The following is a 26,447-nucleotide window of genomic DNA, read 5'->3' as shown; positions in this document are numbered from 1 at the left end:
GATCTAGAAAATATATGACAATGAATCAAAGTCAGTACTAAATGTATTTCAATAAACTTATTACTGCAGAAACTGATGGTGTATTGAATAAAATATATTACTGATGATACACTATGTAACATTTGGCCTTCTGGCGGTTAAAAAACATTTTAGGAAAGAACATTGGCTGTGCTTCGGCTGTGCGGATGAATATGACCCTTCACAATAGATAATGTTTTACAATAAACTCCGTTAGAGAGCTATATGGCAATTTATCTGTTCAATATTTTAACTTACTAACCTGTTGAGTAATAAAAACGCCATCTCGGTGTTGCTTTTACAACATTTCAAATCCCTCAGTTCTGACTATCTCCGAAAAGCCAAACCAATGTTGATTCTTGTTTTATTACGAGCTCTGTCACGCTCTCTTTTTGCCAGCAGGCTCTCCACTGTTCGGCGTTTGTTTAAAACGGGTGATTCTCCGGAGGTTCGAGATTAAGCAGCTCCATGTCAACCTTTCTCGCTCGTTGTAACAACTAACCTCTGGCACTCAAACATCAGACACGCGTCAAAGTAGCCGAGGAGTAACATATTCCAGAGCTTACCATAGTGAATCAGGGCAAGACAAAACATGTTTTCGGAAGAAGGATTAGTGATGTATTGGCTCTTTATTTAAATTTAGCTAATTTTAAACAAAAAAGTTACACAGTGTACCTTTAAAATAATAACAGTATAAAAAACGTCAAGCTGAGCTCTTGAGAGATGTGAAATTATGAACTATTACAAAATCCTTGAGGTGATATTATAAAAAAGTACCAGATTTGGCTTACAAATATACAAAATACTCAAAAGCAAATATTAATTGTATTAAATATTTAGTATCATCTTCTAGTGTAATTCTGCCTAAGGTAAAATATGACAGCTCTGAATGATGACATTGGTATTGCATCGCTGCTTCACTGCATTGATCTTTGATGCAACAATTATATGTGTACATATACTTGTGTACTTTATTAAGGATTCAAAATATCCTATAGAATATAGAGTCTTGAATATTCAAATAGAAGCCATCCTATAGGATTCAATATAAATGGTGTCACAACATGTGATGAAGTTAGAAAATGTTAGCTGACCTTGTCCTGAAAACCATTTTACTGTTTTTATTTTTAGAGGACTAAAAAAGACAGAACATGTAAAAAAAGACAAAGAAAGGGCAGACGTTTCACTCAGAAGGGAGAGGAATATAAGCAAATAGATGATGGTGTAAAAGTTGGATGTGTTTTGTCTTTTATTCTACATTTCTCCAGCCTCCTTTCCTCATTTTATGGGCAGAAAAGGTCAACTATAATTATAAAGAGAGACAAAAAGGAAACTATGCGGTCTGAATTAAAGCATGCAAAGACAGCAGACCCAACGCGACAATTATAAGATTGACAATTATAATCAATGATGCTGTCTGCACTGCAGGCTTTCCATAGAGGAAGATTGTTTGACTGAGACTGTCTGTGTGTGTGTGTGTGTGTTTGCCCTAAAGCATTATTTCTGCAGATTGCTGGTGTTCCTCCCCTTGACCTGTTTTATAAATTAGGACACAGTGCCATACTAATGTGCCACACATTGCAAAGAACTGTAATTCAATTTGCTAAAAAATGAAATGAAATGAAGCAAAAGTAAAAGTAAAAGTAAAACATGATGTTGTGGATGTAACTTTTACGTCATACCATTCAAAAGATTAGGACGGATAAGAAGTCTCCAAGGCTGCATTTATTTGATCAAAAATACAATAATATACAGTATATTTATGTTTTCTATGTGAATATATTTTAAAATGTAATTTATTCCTGTGATCAAAGCTGAATTTTCAGCATCATTACTCCAGTCTTCAGTGTCACATGATCCTTCCGAAATCATTCTAATATGATGATTTGCAGCTCGAGAAATATTTCTTATTATTATCAATGAGGAAAACAGTTGTGCTGCCTAATATTTTTGTGGAAACTGTAACATATTTTTTTCTTTGCTGAACAGAAAGTAAAAAAGAAAATCAAAAAGAAATGAAATCAAATGTCTTTACCGTCACTTTTCATCAATTTAATGTGTGCTTGCTAAATAAAAATATGAATTTCTTAACTTTTGAACTGTATTGTTCATCCAATGATCTTACATCTTGTAATTCATGTTGTTTCATCTACTCCTGATTACTTTTATGCAAGAGATGACATCCAATATTCAGAGGTACAAAAGTTTTCCTTTCACTTTTCACAGTAAACTTGATTTCCAAGGTCTGACGTGGATAGACAGATGTTTAGACTGTTTAGCATTTTTGCTTTGACATTTTAAGTTCTTTAGTCTTCGGTCAGTCTTGGGTTCATAAGCGGGTCACAAAAAAGGCAAAATTTTAGTTCATTGAGATCTTTTACAATGTTCCCAAAACAAATGATAACATTCCTGAGCTATCAGCTGAAAGATACAGCCAAGGAACTGGGCACAAAACAAATACTGTGAATTCCAATCATCTTGACAGCAAACCAGTCTGTTCCTAAAGCAATACCAAGTACTTTAAAGAAATGCAATCTCGCCTGCTGTATGCAGAAGGGAAAACTCCACAAACTGGCGGAAGGGGTTGTGGAAATACATTTACAAAGGGTTTTGATATTCTAATGAAGAAGACATTTCCCAAAATGCCCCCAAGTGAATAGCAACCAAACTCTCCAGGGCACATCCCAATGAGAAGAAAGACTGACAGACAAATGGTGTTTGCTAAAGCAAGCATTATTTGTGTTCATAATTAGAGATTTGAACAAACAATTCCTATGTATAAAATGCATGTAACTCGTCCCAGAACTTGTCATGAATGAATGTCATCTATTACCTCTCCAGAAAATAATACTTTTATTCAGCAAGGATGCATATAAACTCTTTTAAATGTATTCATCAAAGAATGAAAAAAAGAAAACCGTATCGCATTTGCCACAAAAATATTAGGCACACAACTGTTTTAAACATTGATGATAATCTGAAAATTGAGCTGGAAATCAGCATATTAGAATGATTTTGGAAGGATCATGTGACACTGAAGACTGGAGTAATGATGCTGAAAATTCAGCATTGTATCACAGGAATAAATTACATTTTAATATAGGCTATATTAAAAAAACTATTGAAACAGTTATTCTAAATTGTGATCAAATAAATGAAGCCTTGGTGAGCAGAAGAGACTTCTTTCAAAAACATAAAAAAAATCTTACAGACCTCAAACTTTTAAAACCATATGGAAAGACCAGAAAACCACCTAGCAACCGGTTAGAGAACTCCTTAGCAACTGCATAGTAACACCCTGGCAACGCCCTAGCATAGCTGTGGTGGGTTCTGCATGGGAAAACACCACTTAGGGCTAGTTCACATAGAATGCAGTTACTATGCAGTTTTGCTGTTTAAAAAGTGAGACGCAGGTCAGTGGAACGAAAAAAAGGCGCAAGGTCTAGAAATTCGTTTTTTAAAAAGTTTAACTTCTTTTAACTTGAGCGCGGCGTTTTTACTACGCGAGACGTGATGCAAAATACGTGAGATCAACATTAAAATATGTATGGCGGGTGTTAACACTGAAAAACAATGGAAAAGTAGCGTATTGGAATGGGAAAAGGCGTTCTGTGTGAATGGCCCCTTTTTACCTGTTTTCAATTTCAGGTTCACACCGATGGCGACGAGTCACACTCGGCAGGGCCGTATCCGTGCATTTGCGCAGACCAATGGCTTTCACTCTGCGACCTTTAAGACGATTTTCATAATGTTTTAGGGGATTTACACGCAGTCTGCATGCACAGTGTGAGTGTGTGTGTGTTCGGTATCATGCTCAGATGAGTCATTGAGGTAATTCTGCAGGGACATAACAGTGTGTGTATGTGTGTGTGTGTAAACACTCATGCTGTTCATAAATAATTTAGGAGATCGTCATAGAAACAGGACATTCACACAGCACTAATCTACCGGTTCAAAAAGGGCATTCTTCGAGTCAGCATACCTTATTAAACATGTGATCTGTCCGCTGCTGGTAAACCGTCTCACAAGACGCAGCCGCTTACTCATCACTTTATTAGTGACCATGTGTAAACGACTGTTATGTGCCATTGGAGCCACATTAACTCAACATTTACACACTGCAGTTATCTGGGAACATATTATAGCTATATCTGGTCTTTGACTGGCACTGCACACTGCAAAATACAACTAAATCTGAAGAAAATGTGACAATATGGTGTTGTGTGTGGTTGGCAGGGTGTTGCTATGCGGATGCCAAGGTGATTCAGGTGGTAACTAGGTAGTTTCATCCTCAGATTCCTCCTTCCATGCAATTTAAATGAAATTAATACTTTCATTCAGCAAGGATGCATTAAATTGATCAAAACGGACAGTAAAGGCATTTATAATATTACAAAAGATTTCTATTTCAAATAAATGCTGCTCTTTTCAACTTTCCATTCATCAAAGCATCCCCCCAAAAAAGTATCACGGTTTCCACACAAAAAAAAAATGTAAAAAAAAATTAGGCAGCACAACTTATAAACTTTTATAAGAATAATACATATTTCTTGAGCAGCAAATATTAGAATGCTTTGAAGAATATATTACAATAGAAAACAGTTAAATTGCAATAATATTTCACAATATTACTGTTTTACTGTGTTTAGGATCAAATAAATAAAGCCTTGGTGAGCAGAAGAGGCTTCTTTCAAAATTATAAAAAAATAACAGACCCAAACATTTTAAATGGCAGTGTATAATAAAACATCAAGACCTTTTTTATTCTCTGAAAAACAGTATGCAATGAAAAATGGTTTTCAATAAAGTTCTTTGCTTAACCAAAGGTGCAGCAATAAACAATAACGAAACCTTTTTAAGAGTTTACCTCAGTGGAACAGATCTAACGGTTCTTACCCAAAGGTTTATGTTGTCTCTTGCTCTGTGATTGCAGAATTCCATGAATCTTCCCCCTGATAAAGTGAAGCTGCTCTGTGAGTACGACAATGAGAAGAAATGGGAGTTAGTCTGTGACCAGGTGAGTTCAGAGAAAAACACACATATTAATTTACCTTAAAGCTGATTTTACTACCCTAAACCACATAGCACACCTTTAAAGGGGGTATATAATCAAAAACACAATTATCCATGCTCTTTTAAAGTAAAAACTTCCTCTCCAGAGCAACTACATTCTAAAATTGGTTCAGAAGATATAATGGTTTTGATGTCACAAACACGACCCTTTTAAGATATGACCAAATAAATAAACATAGGCCCAACTATTCCGTAAGAGGTTAGCGATCATATTAAAGTAACCCACTTAATTCAAAGGATCATGAGGGTGAAAACAGTAATGAAAGATTCATTTAAACTTTTTATTTATGCAAGAAACATGACTAAAATTAAATGTGGACTTGTATGAGATTTAGGGGAGTTTACTATTCCTTCTTGTTTCTGTCTTCAGGAGCGATTTCAGGTGAAGAATCCTCCATCAGTGTACATTCAGAAACTCAAGAGTGTATTAGAGCAGGGAGGAGGCAGAAAGGTACTGATGTGTGTGTGTTTGAATCTGAGAGTGTGATGTAGAACTCATCCAATTATAATCAAACTGAAATATGTAAGTGATTTTAATTTATAAAATTACATGCGTGTGATTTGTAGTTTAAAAGGCGAGTCCAAGAATCCACACAAGTTCTGAGAGAGTTGGAGATCTCGTTGCGCACCAATCACATCGGGTAAGAGCCATCACATGACTGCCGAAAAACGCATGTTATTGACAATGCATCATGTTTCTGGCCTGATACTTTTTTACTACTTAAAGTTTATTAAATGCAGGTTTCCTTTTCCCTGAGATATCTGGAGCTCTGGGAATGTCTCTGTCAACACTGGATTGTCTTTTGTTTTTTATTTGTGATGTTCTCTCTCTGTTAAGGTGGGCTGAGGAGTTTCTAAATGAAGAAAACAAGGGTTTAGAAGTGCTAGTAGACTACCTCTCTTTCGCTCAACGTGCAGTCACGTATGTACAGTACACACACACACACACACACACAGTCACACAAAGACACAAAAGAGGAACCTAAATTCTTAATGTGACGAGGCGTCTGGGAAAAGATTGTGCTCTGACCATCCAGTGTCTCATACCAAACTCTGATGCCAGCTAACACTGGTATTATATTCACTAGACTAGTCTGAGTTACCAAACAACAACTAAACAAAAACACTGTAAGGCAATCAAAAGACTGTATGCACAAGTACACTACCGTTCAAATGTTTGGCATCTATAAAATGGCATTTTCTGCTCACCAAGGCTGCATTTATCGGATCAAAAATGAACAATGTTGATGTTTTTTTTCAGGATTCTTGTTCAGCATTTATTATTTGGTAATATTTTGATAAATGTAATGCATCCTTGTTGAATAAAGTATTCTTTTTTTTTCTTTTTTTTTAATCTTACTGACCGCAGACTTTTGATCGCAAGCCAACTTTTCAGTTCATTAGATCAACTGTATTAACAAAAAGTTAATGCAACAGTTATTGTTTGAGTGGATACCACAAACTAATATAGAAAATTAACATGCATTCATGAGACAGAGTGTGTTTTTACAGATATGACATGGACAGCTCTGATAATGGAAGCTTTGAGGAGAAGTCTACGGAAGATCTGACCATGAGCGCGACAAACTCCCCCACCCACAATTCCCCGCGCTCAGGACGGTCCTTCGCTGCAAGGTCAGTCATGCATGCTGATCAAACATCTACATAATGAAGCCCAATCACACAAAACATCATGCACACGTGCTAAACACTATCACTGTAACTTCATGAATGTTCAGAGCATGCATTCAGACACAAACACACACCCGTCCGATCGCTTCTATCAGGATCAGCTGCATTCCTGATACAGAAAGAGTGTGTTTGTGTTCGTCACATACCTCAAAGGTTTTACTTTGAATGATTTTGAGATTACACAATAATAAAGTTCTGCTTTGAATAAATGTGTTTCTGTATAAAACTGGTTGTACATGATCTATCTTCTCCTCAGGAAAGCTCTGAGATACTCGCGTCTGCTCAGTCAGAAGAACCACCTGCATCTCTGCATCATGTGCCTCCGCACCATCATGAACTACCAGGTACTTCTCACTCTCGTCTCGCCTCGTCTCATCTCTTCTCTTGACTTATGCGTCTGTGTGTGTGTGTGTTAGTTAGGGTTTAATCAGGTGATGGCTCATCCCAGCTGTGTCAATGAAATCACTCTTAGTCTCAACAACAAGAGTGCCAGGTGAGAGGACGGTGTGTTTTGGTTTTGAATGTTTTTGTTTCTACACTTCTGTCCTTACATATGTATGTGTGTGTGTGTGTGTTTAGGACTAAAGCACTGGTTCTGGAGCTTCTTGCTGCTGTGTGTCTGGTTCGAGGAGGTCATGAAATGATTATTGCAGCCTTTAATAATTTCAAAGAGGTAAGAAAAGAAAACCTTTCTTTCTCTGTTCATCCGTCTCACTCTTCTTATCATCACCTCCATCGTGTCTCCTTGGTCTTATTGTGCACAGTTCAACACTCTAAAAACAAATAATAATAATTCAAACAAATATACCACATTATAATATAATCAAAAAGAATAATCAAAAGAAAAAAAATTATTTAGATAATGTCTATAAAAGGTTTTAATAAAATATAATCAAACATAATATACCAAAATAAAATATGATTACATATAATAATAAAAAGCAAAAAAAAAAAAAAAAAAACAGAAATAAATGTTATGTTATTATATATTTATTATAAAAATACTAAAAAGTAAAAAGTTGGTTGTAATAAAATATAAATGACACATACCAAAACATAATATCACACAACAAAACATAATATAGTCAAATAATAATAAAAAGAAAATTATCAAAATAATAAAGAAAAATTAAAAAGTTTGAATTAAAATTATATAATAAAATATAATATAATATAATATAATATAATATAATATAATATAATATAATATACAAAAACATAATATAATAAAATATAAATAATCAAAAATACTTAAAAAAAAAAAAAATAACATTCATTAAGTGTCCAAATAGTTTTTAGGCCCACTGTACATATATAATATGTGAATAATTGTATATATTCTAATACAATATGTGATTAATAATATTCACTTTTCATCAATCAATGTCGTTATTTCAGGGATCAAAAACCTGACCCAAACTCTTAAGTTATTCACAGACACGTGATGAGATTTAGATACAAGTGTGTGATCTGCTGTTGAACTGGAGTAAGCTGAACCTTACACTATGATATCAGCCTGTCTGAGAGCGAGAGACGTGACAAAACTAGGAGACGCTCGTTTGTATAGGAGATATGACCCTCACACACTCACACGGACGTCGTTTTTGTCTCAAAGACATTTGTGTGGGTGATGATTCAGATGCCTATCTCTGACACCAGAAAGTATTACGCAAACTAAAGCTAAAACCAGAACAACTATTGGTTATACTTGCTTGGGGGTTTCCCACCCACATTTCTTCTTTATATCCGTGAAAGCACATAATTATTTGCATAAAAATGTAACACATTTACCACATTTAAGTTACATGGATGGAATGTTAAACCAACAATACACTGTCAGGTGATAATCTTTCCTTATGAAAAGTGTGTAACCACATTTTCTAAAAATGTCACAGTCGGTTCTTTTGAATCCTTTTACTTTTATTTAGTGGCATTATTACTTCATGCTCAATTACTTGCTAGCAGACAATTGAATCAAAAGTAACATAGGCTACAGTAAATTCACGTACAGTTAACAATCCCCGCTGAGACAAGTGTGTGTGTGTGTGTGTGTGTGTGTGTAGGTGTCTGGAGAGAAAAACAGATTCGAAAAGCTAATGGAATATTTCAGAAATGAAGACAGCAACATGGATTTCATGGTGAGGACACAGACGTCTTAATTGCATGATATTTTTCTCTATCAATTTTCCTATTTAATAAGATTCTTACACTAAGGTATTTAGTTCAACATCTCTGTATATACCATATTAATATAATGTATATGGTTTTATGAATTTACGAATAAATTTATGAACTTTATACATTTCTAAATTTACGATCTAAATTTATAGATCGTTGACTAAATGTTCACAGTGCATTAACTAATGTTAACGGATACAACTTTTGACCTTACAAAAGTGTTAAATGCTTAGATGAACATTAACTAAAAGTAATAAATGCTAAATATTGTTCACTTGTTAGTAGTTTATGTTAACTAATGTTAACCAATGAAACCTTATTGTGAATGTTACCCATTTTCTATATGTATTTCAAATTCCCAATACTAATATCAGAGGACATACGGTACATAACATACAGACCCTTTCCAAAAAATTTGAATATCATGGAAAAGTTTATTTATTTCCATAATTCCATTCAAAACGTTAAACTTCCATAGATTATAGATTCAGGGCCCACAACTTAAACGATTTCAAGTATTTCGTTGTTTATTTGTACATAATTTGGGCTTCCAGCTCATAAAACCCACGAAAACAGGATTTCAAAAAATTTGAATATTACATGAAATCGCACAGTAATTACACAGTGATACCATGGTCATTGAACCAGGTTTTGGTTATTTTGGTAGTGTGGGCAGGTGCAAATCCTGCTGGAAAATGAAGGAAGCATGAAGTGCTCTGAAAATGTCCTGGTAGACGGCTGCGTTGACTCTGGATTTAATAAAGCACAGTGGACCAAAGTCCTCTTTTCTGATGAGAGCAAATTTTGCATCTCATTTGGAAACCAAGGTCCCAGAGTCTGGAGGAAGAATGGAGAGGCACACAATCCAAGATGCTTGAAGTCCAGTGTGAAGTTTCCACAGTCTGTGTTGGTTTGGGGAGCCATATGTCATCGGCTGGTGTTGGTCCACTGTGCTGTCCACTCAACGCAGCCGTCTACCAGGACATTTTCAGAGCACTTCATGCTTCCTTCATTTCCCAGCAGGATTTGCACCTGCCCACACTGCCAAAAGAACCAAAGCCTGGTTCAATGACCATGGTATCACTGTGTAATTACTGTGTGATTTCATGTAATATTCTCATTTTTTGAAATCCTGTTTTCGTGGGTTTTATGAGCTGGAAGCCCAAATTATGTACAAATAAACAACTAAATACTAAATAGTTGTGGGCCCTGAATCTATAATCTATGGAAGTTTAACGTTCTGAATGGAATTATGGAAATAAATAAACTTTTCCATGATATTCCAATTTTTTTGGAAAGGGTCTGTACATAATGCATTGGGTTTCTAGACATAGATTAAGGTTTTTCCTGTTCTGACCTTTTAATGTAGGATCATCCGTGTGTGGAAACTGATCAATATATATGTTTCCTTTTTTACCTTTAGGTGGCTTGTATGCAGTTTATCAACATTGTAGTGCACTCAGTGGAGGACATGAACTTCAGAGTGTATTTACAGTATGAGTTTACACAACTGGGAATAGACAGCTATCTAGAGGTGAGCAACTAAAAGCTTGGGATGACTGTGATTTTTTACAGTCTTTTATTCAACACGGATGCATTACATTGATCAAAAGTGATACTAAAGACATTTATAGTGCTACATATAATGTCTGTGTGTGTGTGTGTGTGTGTGTGTGTGTAGAGGTTAAACGTCACTGAGAGTGAGAGGCTGCAGAAGCAGGTTCAAGCGTACCTGGATAACGTGTTTGATGTTGGAGCGATGCTAGAAGACGCCGAGGCCAAAAATACAATAATGGAACATCTAGAGGAGCAACAAGAACAAAACACACAGGTACACACACACACCTCTACTGATATAAATATGTTTGATAGTCAAATGCACATATATCTGCTTTTTGAATCAATAATAACAAAACAAAACAAAAAAAACAGTGGACTACAACAATAAAAAGGGATAATCCACAGCTAGCTTTTAATTCATGACTGGAACCGCCCAGTGCGAAGAAGAGGTGCATTAAAATGGTTTAATGCACAGCTAGCTGTGGATTATCCCACTTATACCATGGTCATTTGCCAGCACTGACAACTTAAAGCTATTATTGATGTTTTTGCAGCGTAATATTTGACCGGAATGGTAAAATTGGCGGTTATTTTTTACAGTTACGGCTCGTTAGATCTAGCATTCTGCCCGCTTTGAATCAAACACTGAGATAAAGTAGATAAATTCATTATCGAGAGAGAGTACAAAGCTAAGTACAACGTATAAATATACTAAGTATGGTTATTTATCATAAATTGCAAGAATACAACATTTTGTTGTGTATGTTAGCTAAATACTAGACTGCAGCAGTGTGAGAGTGAAGCTGTGGAGAAGACGTCTGAACTCGAGAAACGACTCATAGAGAGTATGAAAGAGGTGGAGCTTCTGAAGGTAACACACTATACTGATACACACACACTCACTTTTCCTCGTGTTTCCAGCCTGTGTAGCTTTGGGGTGTGTGTTTTCAGGGCAGTCTGAAGGAGGCGCACGCTCAGGTCTCTCAGCTGCAGCAGAAGGAGAAAGAGAGAGAGACACAGAGTGAGAAGGAGCAGGAGAGAGAGAGAGACAGACAGCACTCTCAGCTGGAGAAGAAGCTTCAGGTTCTAGTGGATCGAGGTCTGATCCGCATGGAGAAATCCCAATCTGGCTGTCTGGATTTACACATTATACCTGTCGCTAACACAACAGGTGAAGATATACACATAACCAGTGCTGTAATTATATTATCACTTATTCTAATTACATTCTATTATATTCAATTCTAATTATAGTTTATCTTATTTATTAATGTATTATAACTTTATTATAATAACAGATTAAACCCTGAAAATTATACAACATTTATATATATATATATATATATATTATTTTTTTGGCTATTCTAAAATAGGAAAAATCGAGCCTAATCAGTGAACTAAATTCATACATAATATAATATAACATAATATAATATGTTTGATGCAAATAATAAATGATAAATGCAAAGATAAGCACTGTAACATATTTCTGTAAATAATAAATAAAACATTTCTCTTTTAATCCCAAGATAAGAGTACAACAGAAATGAAGGCCTCTCCTGTGATGCAATCTCCGCCCCCTCCTCCTGTCCCCGCCCCTCCTCCGCCTCCTCCCCCGCCCCCTATGAGTGAAGCTCCGCCCCCTTCACCGTCACCTGGAAGGGCAGGATCCGTAAAGACAGGTGAGAGAAATGATGACAGTCATGTACAGTACAAAAATGATGAGATTCTAAATGATTTTCAATGAAAAGTGGAGCTGTGCAAAAAACACTGAAAGTGTTTGTCTTCCCCTGTCTGTGTGTGTGTGTGTGTGTGTGTGTGTGTGTGTGTGTGTGTGTGTATGTAAGGTGTAAAAGGTAAGAAACCAATCAAGACAAAGTATCGTATGCCATTGCTTAACTGGCAGGCTCTACAGGAGGAACAGGTGGCTGGCACGGTCTTCACAGAGCTGGACGACGAAAGTGTGCTTGGGGTCAGTTCAGTGTGTTTCTAACTCGGCTCACAGAAATGCATAAAAATAGAGTTGTAAGAAACTTTACTGCTTGTTGATTTTTTCTTCTTAAAAGTACAGTATATATTATGGGGCAGTCATGGCCTAGTGGTTAGGGAGTTGGACTGGTAACCCAAAGGTTGCTGGTTCGATTCCAGAACCGGTGGGAAATGACTGAGGTGCCCTTAAGCAAGGCACCTAACCCCTAATCGCTCCCCGGGCGCCACACAAAGGCTGCCCGCTGCTCTGGGTGTGTGTATCCACGTTTGCAGTGTGTGTGTGTTAACTACTCACTACTCTGCTCCTAATGTGTGTGCATTAACTTGGATGGGTTAAATGCAGAGGTCAAATTCCAAGTATGGGTTACCATACTTGGCCATCACGTGTCACTTTCACTTTCACTTTCATATATATTTGAATTATTTATAAAATATTTGAATATAAAATATATTTTTTTTACATTTGAGTAATACTTTTTAAAATAATTTTATATAATATATATATGTTTTTTTTAAATCATTTTTATTGTAATAAAAACATTTTTTTGGGGTAGTCCTTCCCGATTTGTATGCGTGTTTCTAACTTGGCTCATAGAAATGCATGAAAAAGGGCCACATTGAAAATAGAATTCTAAGAAATACGTTAACTTATCTTGAAATAAGTTTTAATTAGTGAGATATATATATACAGTATATAATTGTTTTAATCTCTATCAATTCAATTTTAATATAAAATAAGTGTGCGTGTGTTTCTAACTGGGCTTATAGAAATGCATGAAAGAGGGCCACCTGCAAATAGAGATGCTATACATTTGCTGCTTTTTCCCTCATGTTTTTTTTATTATTATTTAAAATATATTTTATTATGAAATATATTTAAAAATGGAATGATTTAGTTTTTAATGTTCATCAATTTAATTTTTTTTTCTTGAAATATATTTTTAATTATTATAATTCAATATAAAATATTTTTTTAAATGAAACATAATTCTTAAATTTTATTTCAATTAAAAATGCTGAATGTTTTAGGAGTACTCATAAGCCATTTTATCTCAACATTTATCGACTCATAAGCCGAATTATCTAAACATTTATCATCAGAATTGATTTGAAGTGAAGGATTAAAGATGTCCATGTCTTTGTCCTCTTCCTGTCTCTGAAGGAGTTGAATATGGACGTCTTTGAGGAGTTGTTTAAAACTAAAGCTCAGTCTGCTCCTGTGAATGTCGGCACTCTGAAGGTGAAAGTGGCTCAAAAATCATCTAGTAAAATCTCACTACTGGAGCCCAACAGGGCCAAAAACCTCGCCATCACACTGCGCAAAGGAGGCATGAGCACCGCTCAGATCTGCACTGCGATCCAGACGTACGTTCAACACCCACAATCACTTCATCACAAAAATTATATCATCAATAAGTTATGACAACATACATTTTTACATTGCTTTAACTCATCAAAATAAGTTAGATTTATACAAGATTCAACTCATTTTTTAAGTCAGTTTAATGTAATTTAAGCTGAAATGACTTAAACATCCAAGTTGATTGTACTTAAATTAAAGGCAGCAACTTTTTTTTTTTTACAGTGTAATAATACGTTTCTTTTCTTTCACGTCACACAAACCAAACTAACCCTGCCCCTCTCTCTGTGTGTGCAGGTATAATCTTGATTTGCTAAACTCAGATTTCCTGGAGCTGCTGGAGCGTTTCATCCCGTCTGATTATGAGCTGAAGTTGATCAATAAGTTCGAGAGTGAAGGACGCCCCCTGCTGGAGCTCTCAGAGGAGGACAGATTCATGGTGGCCTTCAGCAAAATCCCACGGCTGTCACAGAGAATCAGCACGCTAACATTCATGGGAAACTTCAGCGATAGCATCCTGCTATTAAAACCTGTGAGTATATATGCAATATACACTGAAACTTATTTTTTCGCAGTTGTAAGGAAAGACTAGTGGAGTACGTTTTGTAAGAAAATATTATTTCAGTCCTTCTACTTGAAAATGCCTTTTTTTTTCAGTGTTCTTTAAGTCAACATAACATCTAAATCTATTTGCTTTCTTTACCTTATTTTGTAGCAATTAAATGCCATCATCGCTGCTTCCATGTCTATCAAATCCTCCAGCAAAATGAAGAAGATTCTAGAGGTAAAGAGAATCAATTGTCATGTGAGATTATTTCAAATATAATATTTGTAATGAAAAGAAAACTGATATATCTCTGTTTTCTAGATCATTCTTGCGTTTGGGAATTACATGAACAGTGGGAAGAGAGGATCAGCATATGGATTTCGACTCCAAAGTCTGGATTTGGTGAGAAAATGTCGACAGCTGGCCATTTTGAGATTATTGGCATATAAAGCAGATTAAAAGTTTTAGTTTATTAGTGTCACTTCCAACAGTCTTTCCAATAGATAATTCACATATTGTGCTTTCATATAGTTTTAGTTCATTTAGATCATTTTGTGTCAGGGTAAAATAAATACCTCTTTTTAACAATTAATTGTATTTTTTGGATATATAAGTGATTATTCAAATTAAATAAATAGCTAATTTTATTTACAAGTACACACTGAAAAAAAAGGATTTGACTGAAACTTGGCTATTTACATTACATTCTTGCATTCAAGGTATATATTTGATCAGTTCATGCCAAGTGGGAACGTTTATTAATTTATCACACATTTCTCACACTTTCAGCTTCTGGACATGAAATCCACAGATAGAAAACAGACACTCCTGCATTTCATCGTCAGCATCATACGAGAAAAATACCCTCAGCTGCACAACTTTCACACTGAACTACACTTTCTGGACAAAGCTGCGCTGGGTGAGTGTTCACACACACACACACACACACACACACACACACACACATCAACTCTCCAGTCCAGCTCTAGGTGATGTATGATGATGTAGACCACTGCAGCAACTGTCCTCAAATGACTTTAACCACTTCTTCAAGGGGATGCTGGGGGATTTAGTTGCTTAAACAAAATCTGAATGTCCAAAATGTCAAACTTTTAGATTTTTTAGACAAAATGACTACAATAAATGAAGTAAAGGAATACACCAAGTAAATATTTTCGAAAGAAGCCTCTTATGCTCACTAAGGATGCATTATTTTTTTTAATCAAAAATACAGTTAAACAGTAATATTGGGAAATACAGTTACAATTAAAAATAAAAATGTTCTATTTGAATATATTTTAAAATGTATTATAAAACGGATAGTTCCAGTCCTTGATTCTGATTGGTTGAGCCGCGTTGTGCCTAACAACGCCCCTTAGCTGTTCTAAATCCACTGTAAAACACGGCTTCGCGGGGCTTATTGCTTAAATTTATTCCTGTGATCAAAGCTAATTTTCATTACTCCAGTCTTCAGTGTCACATGATCCTTCAGAAAAAAATCTAAAATGCTGATTTGATGCTCAGGACATACACATCATCACATCACAGGATGATTCAAAAACATGAGAAAATCTTATTTATTCCAAACTTTTGAAATATTATGTATATTTTCAATTTGAAGTAATGATCAAAGCTAAAAATTTGGGCTGGTGACCTAAAGGTTGTATGTTTAAATCCCAAATTGCTTAAAGCATCTGCAAAATGAAAGCTAATGAACAAACTTTCATATATACAGTATATAGGCTGACCTGTATGTTAATGCATCTTTCTCTCAGTCTCTCTGGACAGCATCCTTGCAGATGTGCAATCTCTGGAGAAGGGAATGGAGGTGATCCGCAAGGAGTTCCACCAACAGAAAGACAGCACTGTCCTCACAAACTTCATGTCCAATAATGGCAGTGTGCTGGACACTATTGTTAAAGACAGCAAAACTGCACAGGTGGAGATGAATTCAGTCCTGTGCTACATAGAAATCATATTTCATTTGAAATCAGAAGACAGAGTAATGAATAATTGCTTGATCAGCTCTGTTTGTCTCTCTACAGGAGATGTATCACTCAGTGGTGGAGTATTTCGGAGAGAATCCCAAAACCACACCCCCTTCTGTGTTCTTCCCTGTTTTCGCCAGGTTCATTAAAGCATATAAGGTGATGAAATTATTACAGAGTGCTACTATCACATCAGCATATATCATACCAGTTATGAGAGATTAAAACCACAAAGATACACTGAAGGTGAAGGATTGAACTATTTTCACTCAGTAAATTGCTTGTAAATTTCACAAATAATTACAAAGAAATGCAAAAAGTACACAATGAATTAAACATTTTTAAAGTAGCAAGACTGAAATAGTATTTTCTTCTTAAACATATTCCAATAATTGTTTTATTTACAATTTTTGGAAAATATAACAGATCCTAATGATGACAGTAGATGAAGAAGAGAAGTGGTCCGAGCACCGAGCCCTGAGGCACCCCAGTAGCTAGATATTGCAACTTAGACATAAAATGTACGCCTGTACATAAAATAATGGTTATGACTACTATACATAAAGTAGTCATTAAACAGTATTTGATACAGACTCCCTTTTTCAAGTGCTGTTTGCATTTGAAGTGTCAGCTGAATTAATTACCTTAAACTTCATTAGTACTTTTTGGACCATTCATTCATTCATTCATTAATCGCAGTTCCTCGCCATTTTTCTTAAATAAGTATTAATAAATAAAAATGGATAAGACTCCTCTTCTGTAGAGTAAGGGGTTGTAGCACAATATTAGCCAGTGTTGATGTTGTTGTCCTCCAGCGTGTTGATTTACTGATGAATCTTTCCTTCTCTATAGCTGGCCGAACAGGAGAACGAACAGCGGAAGAAATCCTCTGAGAATGATGACAGCGTATGTTTATCCATCTCTGACCCTTCCATCACATCAGTGAGTCATAAGGTAATGCCTGATAGAGAGAGACCGAAATACTTGAGAACAAGAGGTGAGATATAAAGACATCTTACCGGTCTGTTGATGTCCACAGATGCCAGCGCCTCCACGATTGCCACAGGTGGATCTGATCGCAGAGCTGAAGCGCCGGCAGATGACACCGCTCGTGCGAGAGGGCAAAGACGGAGCCATCGAGGACATCATCACAGGTCAGTCTGGGGTCAGGGTTCAAATGTCAACTTGCTGTGGGTGGATAAAACCACTGCCCTAACTTTGAGTATTACAGTAAGGATGAGTGATTTTACCACTCATTCTTAGGGGTTTTATTATAAATGGCGCAAATAAAACCTGACACTGTACCTTTACACCAGGTTCGTGTGCTCAAAGTAGGTGGTCCCAGAAAAGTTCAGGGAAAAAATAAAATATTTTAAACAACAAAATAAAATCCCAGTTTACTAAATTTGAAATTCTGCTGTTTCTTTCTGCTTTTTAAAGAATGGTAATTTGCTACAAAGAATGATTATATTGACAGCCATAATTTTATGCACAGTACTATAATGATGCATAGAATATATATTTTTTTTACTTATAAATGTGCATAATACACACACACACACACACACACTATATATATATATATATATATCATGCACATTTATAATTAAAATTGGTATAGTATAAATGGTTATTTATAGAAAAATATCTTTTATTTACATGTATATTGTATATTTTACAATATAAATTTATACAAAATTATTGAAAAATATTTACATTTGTATAAAGACCCATTTATTCTATATATAAATATAATTATGTATATATTTTGAGTTTATAATGTAGTATTAAAAACTATAAAAAATGTAATTATATTTATATAATATAGATTGTTAAAGACTAATATATATATTATACAAATGTAAATATATTTACTATAAATACTGTATATTTCAACATTTATATAATATACGTGTATACATACTCCTATATACAGTACTATACAATTATAATATTAAATATATTTATAATGTATAAATATGATGATATATATTCATTTTAATAAATACATTTACATTTACAAATACATTGTTTATATACATTTGAAAAGACCCATGTATACTATAGAAATTTAAATATATTTATAAACTATATTTTGAAAGACATTTATACAATATACATGATTCAAGATACAAGATTCAGAAATGTAAATATATTTTTAATCAATTATTTTAATATATACGTGTTTAAACACCCATTTATACTATAAAAATAATGTAATTATTATAGATGTAAATATAAATATACCTAACTGTACACTGATATAGAATTAAATTTGTCCAGAACGATCAGTTTAAGCAGATATATTCACAAGAATTGAACACAGAGCGTTTGTTCTTCGTTCCTCGTAGTGTCTTGGGATTCTTTGCCTAGTCTAATTCTCTCTTCACTCGTCATTTTGTCAGTTATTTCCGTCACTCTATCTCTCTGCTTTTGATATTCAGAGCATATTGTGTATTTAGTTCAATTTGTCTTATTTCTGGCTTCCTCTAACATCTGCGTGTTCCCAGCTCTGCAGGCGGTGCCATTTACGGCCCGTTCTGGGAAGCGTTCCTCTCGTCTGCTCTGTGATGGGACTTCTTTATAACCGTCTCTTGCTTTCTCTCTTCTGTCTCTGAAGGTATCGCTCTTCATCTAGACACTGCTATCCATGTCAGCTTTGCTCTTCTGTAACACTGAACTTCCTGCAACTGCCTCCCTCAGCTCCGCCTTGTAGATCTGATGTTTCCCTTTCTTTTAAAAAATCTTCTGAGATCTTCATCAGGGGAGGATTCTGACTGCAGGTATTTGCATTCGTGTGTGTGTGTGCAGATTTGAGGAACCAGCCGTATATCAGAGCAGACGGAGTTAGGCGAAGTGCCAAATGGAAACCGGCTCAGCAGCTTCTCGTGTCGTCAGACATCTCTCTGTGAAACACACGCAGCTCGAAGGATTCCCAGAGGAACGGACACAACTAATGAAGCCAAACACAGTTTACAAGAAACATTTAAACAGCTACATCAAGCTCTAAATTAAGTTCAACTTTTAGGGAGAACACACGGAACCTGTCAAGAGCATTTTATATTTCATATTTAGCCTAAAATTAAAAGAAAAAAATAAGAAATTTATTATTTGAATAATATAATTGAAAGAATTTGACTTATAACTGAATTCCTTATATTGATTTTGGGGTGAAATATGGCAAATTCTTGAAAGGTTTTGTAAGATTAACCCTTGAACAAATGGATTTTCAGCTACATTTAGACACTTTATATAGCGATATACATGATGTATTCTTGAAACGCTTACTGTACACTGTACCAACTACTGAAAACTAGCTTCGTCTAGTATGTGTATATATATATTTTTCTTTTGTCTTTTTCTTTCTACGTGCACTATGTATTGCATAATAAAAGATTTTATACTGGAAAACTGGCATTTACACATAAAAAGTACAGCATTTCTGGATAACAATTAACACAGAAGTCTATAGTAGAAGATATTCACTTTAATAGTCACAAAAACAGCACGAGAACATTCAAAACCAACAGTCTCTTGTACATACAGAACCAGACGAGGTTTTTTCAACATTAAAACAACTTTTGCATTATAACATTTCCATATAGATATATTTCTATTGGTCAACATTGCATTCACACTTTGTTATTGTTTTATCACAAGTAGTTGTCGATAGATTTATATACATTCTATATGTTGCATTAATGAAAAATGGGGGTTACTTTTTTTTTAGACATGTTAAATCACCAAAGCGGTTTGGAATGCTTGAATGGTTTGTTACAGATCAGACAACAGTGAAAAGGATCTGACTGACCCGTCTACTCACATAGAACTATTTTTATTCTTTAAAAAAAAAAGTGTCTCTTGATTAATTCGGAAATCCATCTATCTTACACTTGTAAACAGAACTTACAGAGAGAGGATTCTGCATGCAGACTTTGAGAAGATAACTATCTACATGCAGTTCAGAACTCTCAAAATCTTTTGGTAGAAAAAAAAAGTTTACAAAAAATACCCTAAATGAACATATCCATGATCATACAGTTTATATACAGTTACACAGTTCTTCTGTTGTTTTGTACATGTATTTTGCACATTTATCAGTGTGTTAACACAGCATATGGTGCTCGGATGTGTGTCGCATCAGAGTTTGGGTCTATTCTACTTCAGTGAAGTCATTTTAAGACACGAAAAAGAAAGTAATGAGGTATGTATTAGGCATCTGATGGACACGACCACCAAGCCAAACTATAGCATCTTTTAAATATATATATATATATATATATGTGTGTGTGTGTGTGTATATAATATATATAAATATATATACACACACACATACTGTACTAAGCAGAAAATGGAGAAACAATGGCAGTGAGGCAGTTGTTTTTACAAACCCTTGGCATTCATCAAATATGAATGTAATTTCGATTTATTGGAATATTGATCTAAACAGTCTATAGCAATTTAATATTCACCGTCAACTGGTTACTCATCATACGACAACGTTGCGAATATGTCCCAGTGACACACAAAGTGCTTCACGCATACATTTAAATATGCTGTCAAATAACAAAATATAATGCTTATTTTTTGCTCTCACACTTCAAATCCACTGGGGGAAACACACAGAAAACTGATTTGATTCATAAAGTATTAAGATTGCAGGTTTCATTCTTCATCGTACGCTTTTCAAGAACTCATACAATATGAATTTTGGATAAGGCATGTACCTCACGTTATCTTAGTAATCTTTACACATTCTCCCTTTTTAGTATAAAAATACAAAAGTTAATCTTATATAAAATATCTAGCTTATTCTTGATAAATATTCACCAATTATCTTGTCAATAGCTTGAAGATGTTAACTACTGTATTTAACTGTAAGGTAACATTTATTTTTTAGTTGAATAGAGTGTTTTCTTTATAGAAAGTCAAGTCTACTAAGATTAATTTGATAGTTCTGATTTGCACTTAAGCTAATATCTAAAACTGACCCAACTACACATCAGTTAAAGGGCGAATCTCATGAAACCTGTCATGAACAATAATTTCGTAGTCATATTTAACCCCAAAATAATAATTATTATTTTGCTTAAAGGGGTCATAAATCAAATTTTCCTTAAACTTTTGACATGAGGTTTTTATATCATTAAAACATGCTTATATGTTTTATATACGTAGCAATAATGTGCATCTAATATAAAAATAAACATTTAAAATTATGGGAATTACCAAAAAACTCAAAAATAAAAGGTGTTCAAAATGCATTACAGTAATGAGGATGCATTTTGGGGTGAAATTATGCTAAAATGGCATAAAATAAATACAAAACATTTCAATAGTGCTAAAAAGAAGGTGTTAATAGTCCTGAAAGAAGCTTAATTCTTAAGTTTTGGGATCAAATATGATACGGGCATGTTTTCATGAGATTCACCCTAAATTGTTTCACAATTACTGTATATTACCATAAGTTTGTTTACATTAGTGGATTGTAACTGCTTCATGTTTAGTATACCATATAGTTTACATTGTTTATTCAGTGTACATATGCTGGCTCTTATTTGTAATCATACGACCAGCTTTTTTTAACTATAAAATTACAATTGGACTCGTACCTTGGTCAAAGCTCTTCAGTACTGATGTGTTGTGCTTGCTTTAGCGGAGGAGATGCTTTAGGTCACCTGTGCTTCCCCTGGTTTCCAGGGTCATCGTCGCCATGAAGCGTTCACCTTGGATAGGATCAGATCTCAGGGTAAAAGGGGGGCAATGTAGGACCACTCAGGGCAATACTTGGAGGCTGATAGTCAACATGCCAGTACAAAAAAAAATGATTGGCAATGCTAGGACAATCTGAGGCCGTGAGACAGAAAAGGAAATGGAGGTTTGACCAAAAATGAAATCCTTCCTTTATGAAAACAAAAACTGACTGTGTTGGATAAAGTCAATTCTTGTTCATTATCCTAAATTGAATTAAATTCCTATTCACTTGCTTTTATTTCAACTAATCTAAAAAATGTCATAACTAGCTTTACTTATAAAGGAAGAATTGTATGACTCTCTGACTAAAGGAATAGATACAGGGCTTGTGTTGTATATACAACATATATAGATACAGAGACTTATAACCTCAGCATAATGAGAAGAGGTCAGGAAAGGATGGACTGGGGATAAAATACAAGCAAGTTAGGACAGGTGAGTGGATAAAAGAAGAGAAAAGAAAGAAATAATCAATACATTGTCATTTCCAGTGCAATCTTTCTGTGTCCACTAAACGTTTACAATGCATAGGCTGAGAGAGACGAGTGATTTTGCCTTCCTCATTTTTGTCATACATACAATGGTCACTAGGAGGCAGTCTTTCTTCATAGTTTCTGTGATAGTCAATATTAAAAGATTATTTTGAGGTTATCAAAGTAGCTTAATACTTATTCAGCCAAATAAATGGACTTGCGCTGAACACATTGAACTTTTACACTAATACACTAAAACTATTAAAAATGTGTTAAATGAAATAAAGCAGATATCAAATAAAATATAAATATTAGATGATAAACTTAAATGAAAATACCTTGTCTTGGCAACTAATTGAAATAAAATAAGTTGAAGTAAAACTAAAACTAAAATAAAAATAAAGCTAAATAGAAATATAAAACATAAGCACATACAATCACTAAAACGTTAGAAAGGAAAATATAAAAATAAAGCTAAATCAAATACTATACTAGTATATAAATAATACTAAAATAACACTGACGTACAAGATTGAAGTATAAGATATATCAGTGTGCTCAGAAAACAAGTAGATACTCCTTGTCTGTAATCACATTATTATTCAGATTTTGATTTGAAATATGGTGAAGGGAAGAGAGATATTTTCTGAACTATGCCACCAACAGAAGAGCAACCAAATTCAACCTACCTAGGCTGATGATATAAAAAAAAGAAGCTGAAATGATTTTAATTTGAGCATTTTTACTAGCTGCAACCACCACAAAAAAAGCCACACCCATAACGAAATCTCATTGGTCCAAAATTCCATTCCAACTGTACACTCAACATCACATATATTCTGATTGGCTGTGGTTGAGTGACATCACACTGCATTTGTGCTTGCTTTCACTGTGGCCTGACAAATTAGCTGGAAATCTTTGTGAATGACTATTTATTTCTCTCACCATGTGGCACTTTTTTAATCCTTTGTTTCTCTCTCTCTCTCTGATAAAATAATTATTTACCAGAGCAGCTTTGGAATATATGTACACAAAGTATTTGCTAACAAATGAGCAAGCTAAGCTCAGAAGCACCAACTCAGCTTAGAAAATCAGGCTGAATAATTTTTCCACATCACTGCTCCCCACAGCGCTCGGTTAGTTTAAGGGCACTCAGCGAAAGCTGCACTGCGAGCGTCTCTACAAGCAAGTGCACGATTCCATCCACCTTATTAAACATCTACAGCGAGGTCCTTCAAAACTCCAGAGACACACATACCACTGAAAATGGCACAAACAAACATTTCTTTCCGCTCAGGGTCAACAAACAATTTGACCTTTCAAGAATAAATATTCCCTTCTTCACAGCCTTCTGTGTTCGCCCTCACTGAGCCAGAATGGTCAACAGAGCGAGCGTCCAGACAGTCTGTTGTCCGATTCACGGCACAGACCTCCCATTAAGCCCGAGCGAAGACTCTCCCCGGGAGAGGGCGGCCTGCCGCAGTTTGTGCCGTTGCCAAATTAGCCAGATCTTTGCCTGGGAACAAAGCCGGAGCTGTTGGTCATTGACTGATGACTGCGAACCGTGTCCAGTTGAGGCCGAGACCGCAGTGCTTTACTGCACTGAACACACACACGAGACTGATCTGCTGTCGGCGCTAATGAAGACAGCTGCCTGCACACACACACTCAGGCCAAGATTACAGGCCAATAATGAAGGGGATTAGAATCAAACTAATGTGAACGCTGCCTTTAGAGGACAAACAAAGTCTTGTGCAGTATTGCTGTCTTAGCAGCGTTTTAATCACTCGCTCGCTGCAACAAAATAAAGGAGCAATTCAGTCAGTATTATCTAGTTTAAAGTAAGTACATCAAGGCCGCATTTACATTACTTTGTTTATGTGACCCAAATCCGATTTATTCCTCCAAAATCCGGCACAAATATCACATGACTCTTTTCAATGGCGCAATGGAGGACGAAGGCTCAGCCCAGTGGAGTAATGCTGAAGTTTGATGTCTTTTGAGCCTTTAGCTCAAGAGAGCTTGTATTATCATTTCGTCTATTGCAAATTGCACCGTTTTTACTTCCTTTTCAGCCTAAGCTTTTCCAGGTCAGTACGCCTACCTTGGGTTGTTTCGCCAAGTGTATAGTGCAAATGCAGATATTGGATTTGGGTCACTTTTAAAAGAAGATGTAAGCCTGACAACGGATCTGTAAATGCGGCCCAAGTACTACAAGTCAACAAATCACAAACTACTGATTTAACACAGTTCTATGTGCATTTACTGAATTCACAAAGTTTAAAGCCTGGCATGACTATAATATAGGGTATGTTTGATAATGGCATACTACCATACCACTTACTGTATTTGTTATTTTAGTATGCACCAAGCGATGTTGTATATCTAACACTAAAACTATTAAAAATCTTTCCATTAATTGAAACAAAAACTAATACATATTAAATGACTTAAACTATAATTAAAATGAATACCAAAAATATAAAAATAAAAGCTCATTAAAAATATAATAGTATATAAATAATACTAAAATAACACTGGCACCAAGTATACTGTGTACAGTATGTAAATAATATAAAGCATGGAATTCTACAGTACATCCCATAATGCAATGCACTCATTTTGACTGATGAAAAAGAGTTTCAGCTTTTTTTTGTGCCAGTTTTCATATTGAGAGTCAAACTTGGATCACATCCATAAGCATAATCAGTATACACTATTCCATTACATTTATGCTTGTGGTAGACACTTTTTTTATCAGTTCATGCATTCCCTGGGAATCATGACCTTGGTGTTTCTATATAGTGCCATGCTGTTTGAGCTACAGTATGATAGCATACCGTTCTATAAACCTTCCTGTTATTTAGATGAATTAAATCTAACCAAGTGAGCAGTCGCAGTTTATAAAATGTGTGGAATGCAGGAATCACAGACTGGTTGCTATAAGGCCAATTCACACTGTTTCGCCGATTGAACATGTTTGAAAACGAACGCAGACAAACACCAACAGGGTTAACAAACTGATCCGACAAAACCCGACGAAGTTTCAGTCTTCGTCTGTCGGCATCTGACGGTGTGATGAGAATTGGCATATAGAGCGGCTGTTTGCCTCATCCCATGTTTAATTCCCTCAGTCTGTGCCTTAGAAACACTTCTTGGTGACAGGTATCCGTGACAACAACACATGGACAGGAATCCATCCAATCACACAGAGGAATCGCAGACAAACACAACCTCTCTCTTTCTGTGTGAAATTCACATAAAAATGAGAACTCTTATACAGCCAAACCTGTTTGACTTGCTTTCTTCTTGTATGGACTACATTTCTCATGCTTTTATGGAGTGGTTTTCTAAAAAAAAGAAAAGAAAATTACCTTTAAAACAACAGCTTATAAACATTTTTGTCCTGCGACAAAAGAAAGAAAGTCATGCACGACATGATGAGAAAATGACAATTAGCATTTTTAGGTGATCTGTTCCTTTAACCGGCTAGTCTGTAAATCATCTTATCTTACAGTCATGTCACTTCCAATTAAAAGATTCACTATTTTCATTTTGGAGACATTAATTTCCCCCTGAAGTGAATTAAAGCGACTGCAGAAGGCTGGGTAACTTACAGTTTACAGTTCGCTAATAGTCTAGTGAGAGAGAGATAGCAGAAGATGGAGGAGAGAAACTTATCTCATCCTTTTCTCTGTCTTTCCATCCCGTTTTTCACTTCCTTCCCTCAGGGTTTGCATGCAATCTCTCTCTCTCCTCTCGTTCTTTCGGGATGGATTTTTGGGAACGCTGACTTTGCGAGTTGCTCTGATAGA

General features: G+C 35.2%; 2 protein-coding genes across 2 annotated transcripts in view; one reads left to right on the top strand and one right to left on the bottom strand.

Moving 5' to 3' along the window:
• The window catches only part of fmnl1b (formin-like 1b), a 23,562-nt gene extending 3,683 nt beyond the window's left edge, over positions 1–19,879 (top strand). Inside the window, exons 3-27 of the mRNA XM_084102496.1 lie at positions 4,952–5,035; positions 5,462–5,542; positions 5,659–5,732; positions 5,930–6,013; positions 6,604–6,726; positions 7,040–7,127; positions 7,200–7,276; positions 7,363–7,456; positions 8,847–8,921; positions 10,385–10,495; positions 10,643–10,792; positions 11,291–11,392; positions 11,473–11,692; positions 12,051–12,203; positions 12,369–12,493; positions 13,673–13,875; positions 14,168–14,402; positions 14,586–14,654; positions 14,739–14,819; positions 15,207–15,336; positions 16,193–16,356; positions 16,463–16,564; positions 17,258–17,359; positions 17,445–17,559; positions 19,217–19,879. Of these exons, the coding sequence (XP_083958622.1) occupies positions 4,952–5,035; positions 5,462–5,542; positions 5,659–5,732; positions 5,930–6,013; positions 6,604–6,726; positions 7,040–7,127; positions 7,200–7,276; positions 7,363–7,456; positions 8,847–8,921; positions 10,385–10,495; positions 10,643–10,792; positions 11,291–11,392; positions 11,473–11,692; positions 12,051–12,203; positions 12,369–12,493; positions 13,673–13,875; positions 14,168–14,402; positions 14,586–14,654; positions 14,739–14,819; positions 15,207–15,336; positions 16,193–16,356; positions 16,463–16,564; positions 17,258–17,359; positions 17,445–17,559; positions 19,217–19,317 (2,943 nt within the window). The 3' untranslated portion in view covers positions 19,318–19,879. The remainder of the gene's footprint in view (positions 1–4,951; positions 5,036–5,461; positions 5,543–5,658; positions 5,733–5,929; positions 6,014–6,603; positions 6,727–7,039; positions 7,128–7,199; positions 7,277–7,362; positions 7,457–8,846; positions 8,922–10,384; positions 10,496–10,642; positions 10,793–11,290; positions 11,393–11,472; positions 11,693–12,050; positions 12,204–12,368; positions 12,494–13,672; positions 13,876–14,167; positions 14,403–14,585; positions 14,655–14,738; positions 14,820–15,206; positions 15,337–16,192; positions 16,357–16,462; positions 16,565–17,257; positions 17,360–17,444; positions 17,560–19,216) is intronic.
• srcin1b (SRC kinase signaling inhibitor 1b) overlaps positions 19,878–26,447 on the bottom strand; it is a 51,485-nt gene continuing 44,915 nt past the window's right edge. The window contains exon 19 of the mRNA XM_084102500.1: positions 19,878–26,447. Coding sequence (XP_083958626.1) covers positions 26,310–26,447 — 138 coding nt within the window. The 3' untranslated portion in view covers positions 19,878–26,309.

The sequence above is a fragment of the Abramis brama genome (assembly GCF_963993115.1).
Source record: "Abramis brama genome assembly, chromosome: 24".
NCBI lineage: Eukaryota > Metazoa > Chordata > Actinopteri > Cypriniformes > Leuciscidae > Abramis > Abramis brama.
Note: the sequence above shows the minus strand (reverse complement) of the source record. Positions and strands in the feature narration are given on the sequence as shown.